General features: G+C 31.0%; 1 protein-coding gene across 1 annotated transcript; it reads right to left on the reverse strand.

Annotated features, from left to right (window-relative positions):
- Positions 1 to 290: 290 nt before the first annotated feature.
- LOC145035884 (uncharacterized) lies at positions 291 to 1,695 on the reverse strand. The gene is made up of 3 exons (XM_078984388.1): positions 983 to 1,695; positions 618 to 774; positions 291 to 554 (listed from the first exon to the last, which is right to left on the reverse strand). The coding sequence occupies exons 1-3, from the start codon at positions 1,012 to 1,014 to the stop codon at positions 291 to 293; spliced, it is 453 nt and encodes a 150-aa protein (XP_078840514.1). The 5' UTR covers positions 1,015 to 1,695.
- Positions 1,696 to 3,537: the final 1,842 nt, after the last annotated feature.

Below are 3,537 nucleotides of genomic sequence, written 5' to 3' on the forward strand. Positions count from 1 at the left end.
CTTTTTACCCTTCTTGGGTCCTGCAAATAGATACAATGAAAAGAGGGATCAAAACTGGAGGAAGAAAGAAACTTATTTACTATTAATAAATAACTTAGGATTAATATATTCATGCATCATTGCTTCATAACTTAGATCACAACTTTTCTTCAACACCATAATAAGCAAATACAGCTAAAGAAGTTTGAAATAATAACAATACTAGCAAAAACCAATATGATATGACAAATAACTTCATACTTTGCACAAAAAAACCCAAAACATTTATAAAAATAAACTTATATTATAATTCATAAAGTTGCTAACGTAGATTGAGAACAACAAAACATAATACTTAAATGAAAACATGCTAAACACAACAAACTTAAGAGAAACATATTAAAGCAACTTATAGAACCATCAATCCTCCATGTTCGACTCATCAAGGGAACATCATCTTTCCCATCATCATATGAACACATGTCCAAATCTTCATCCCACTTCCAATGTTTTAGAGCTAAAATCCATTTTCTTTTCCTTGCGAATTCTTCATCTTCTTTAGCGATTGCAGAAACCTAAAACAATAAATAAATCATCATAAACTATTAACCATTGATGAAAAGCCAAGCAATTTTTACCTGCTCCAAAATAACCCTTTCCATAATGGATTTATAAGGATTGAAGTGAAGAGAAAAGTCAATTATCTTTGTAGTGTCACTTTCAGAATCAGATGTGGATTTCGCTCTTATTGTTTCAAGCTTCTCATTTTCATGAACAGCTTCAGAGTTCTTCATTCTGCAAGCGATTAGAAATTGAAATCAAATATCAAAAAACATAGCAAATGCCCAAATTAAATGATAGTTACATTCTACAATATAATCAACCCAAATGATTAAATCAATTTTTAATCTACAATTCAGAAGTATATATATATATATATATATATATATATAAATTTCTAAATACGAGAATCAGAAACCATATGTAAGTTCAAGAAATTTACCTTGGGTGCCATTTCTTCAAATGGAAAAGCATTGTCAGCAAATTTATGCTCCATGATTGTTCAAACGATAGACAGATTTCAACCAGTTGATAGGATGATTACATTGAAATCGATCTCTTATATATGCAGAACAACTGCATACAAGTTACATACGAGTAGCTAATGTTTAGGGATTGTGAAGAAGTGGGAGGTTGGATACGTAATGGAGAGGTTGAAGGCATATAACCGATTCAATTCCCTCAATGGATTCAACTCTCTAGGAGGTTAGAAGTTTGACATTGATCTTGATCGATGGAGGTTGAAGAACGTGGGAAGGAGACGTCATGCTTGGGTGGATGTGTGAAGCACGACGGAAAAAAAAAAAAAAAAAAAATTGTAATTAGTGAGTTTATGCGGCAGGAATTTGATGTTGAAGAAATCGGACAGATAAAATTAGGGGTGCAAACGAGTCAAGCTACTCGGGATCGAAACCGAACTTAATATTAAGAATTTGATGTTCAACTCGAAACCGATTTTAAACGAGTCAAGCTACTCGGGATCGAAACCGAACTTAATATCATTTTCATGAACAGCTTCAGAATTTGATGTTCAACTCGAAACTGATTTTAAACGAGCCCGAGCCTGAGCTTAATATTAAGCTCGTTTATTAAACGAGCTCGAGCTCGTTTATTAAACGAGCTCGAGCTCGAGCCTATGAGCCTATGCTACTAAGCTTGATTAGGCTCACGAGCCTAAACGAGCATTTATATAATATAATTTGTTATTATTATTATATATTAAAATAAAAACATATTTGGGATTAGGGATTTAGGGTATTAGTAAACGAGCTTATTAACGAGTTCGAACCGAACTTAAGCTTATTTAGGCATGTCAGACAAAGAACGAGCTGAACCCAAGCCTGACTCGAGCTTGTATAATTATTTACGAGCTCAAGCTAAGCTCAGTACAAGAAGCTCGAATCGAGTCGAGCTTGAGCTCGGGCCTTGTATAACTTAAACGAACCCGAACCGAACCTGATCAGACTCGACTCGTTTGCACTCCTAGATGAAATACTATCAACAGTAGAGCGGCTATTAGTAATAATAATAATTGTATTTAACCATAGTCCACGAACATATTAAATATATAACCATGTAGAAATATATTTGATTCAGTCCATTATCAACCCTTAGCCCAAGTTAGTAATTAAATAAATTATAACCTTAATAATTATGAAATTCATGAATAGTAACACTGCCATTCAGCATCTGCCAGTGAGCTAACCCTACTAAAACATTTGACTTTAGCCATAACATGAAACTTTAAAGCTTTGTTTCCACGATTTATGCACCAGAATTATATTTACTTTCAATTAATAGTTATTTATATCTACCCTTCTTGACAATCAATAATAAGTATTGTTGTTTTACAAAACATTGCAATTTCGCTTTTGATTTGAGCGTTAAGTTTTTCTGATCCAATTTCATTAAACCTCTTTTGAGAATTTCCACTGATCACTAGATCCACCCCTGCCATGGATCAAAGTTGTAAGAAAATAAAATCTTGGACTAATAGTGCTAATTTCACCAAACCATAGTAACATTTGTATAACTTTTTCCATTTAAAGTTTAGTCACCATATTTAAAGTTTTATACTCTATTAGATGCTTTTTAGATTTTCCATTTAAGCAATTTATTGTGCAACGCACTAATCCTTGCAACGAATATAAGGTTATGGCTTCGTACTAGAATCGGTGTAGATGAACCTTTATGGCCATAAGGCGAGGAACCGAGTAGTATCAGAGTTTTGAACATAAAATAGTAAGTTACTTATCACATATTCCAAATGTCTTACCAATGAATACACATTTGGATTTACTTGGTATTTAATGCTCAAGATTTTAAGATGCAAATGCGATCAAAATTGTATTTATCATAAATTAAAAGAAAAAAAAAAGAACAATATCCTACTTGGTCGAGTGGATTAAAATCTAAAACCAAACGATTATCATGATAGTTTCAATTCATCACACACACAACGTCTCTCCGAACAAATATGAACACACGATTCTTTAGTAGAAAAGCACGATATTTGGTCATCACAACACCACTTCAATCAAAGAAAAGCAGGATATGCATTGCAAATATGCCACCCTATTTTTTCATCACTGTCTTTGCTTGCAACTCTTGTGACTCATGTTATATATATATATATATATATATATATATATATATATATATATATATATATATATATATATATATATATATATATATATATATATATATATTCAGGTTCATTTGAGACCATTCTAATTTTGTGAGACCGTGAGACCAAATCTAAAAATAATTTTAAAATGCAAAATAAATGGAAAATCCAAAAATTCTTTTTTTAAATATTATTTTCGGAACTTGAATTAACTAAAAAAAATAAAAAAATAAAAAATAATTCCGTATTTTTTTTTAAACAAGTGAAATATTCTAATAGAATATTACACTGACATATTCTAAAAAATAATTTTAAAATGCAGAATAAGTGGAAAAATCTAAAAATTCTTTTTTTAAGTATTATTTTCG

This window comes from Lactuca saligna, chromosome 3 (assembly GCF_052625555.1).
Source record: "Lactuca saligna cultivar CGN05327 chromosome 3, ASM5262555v1, whole genome shotgun sequence".
NCBI lineage: Eukaryota > Viridiplantae > Streptophyta > Magnoliopsida > Asterales > Asteraceae > Lactuca > Lactuca saligna.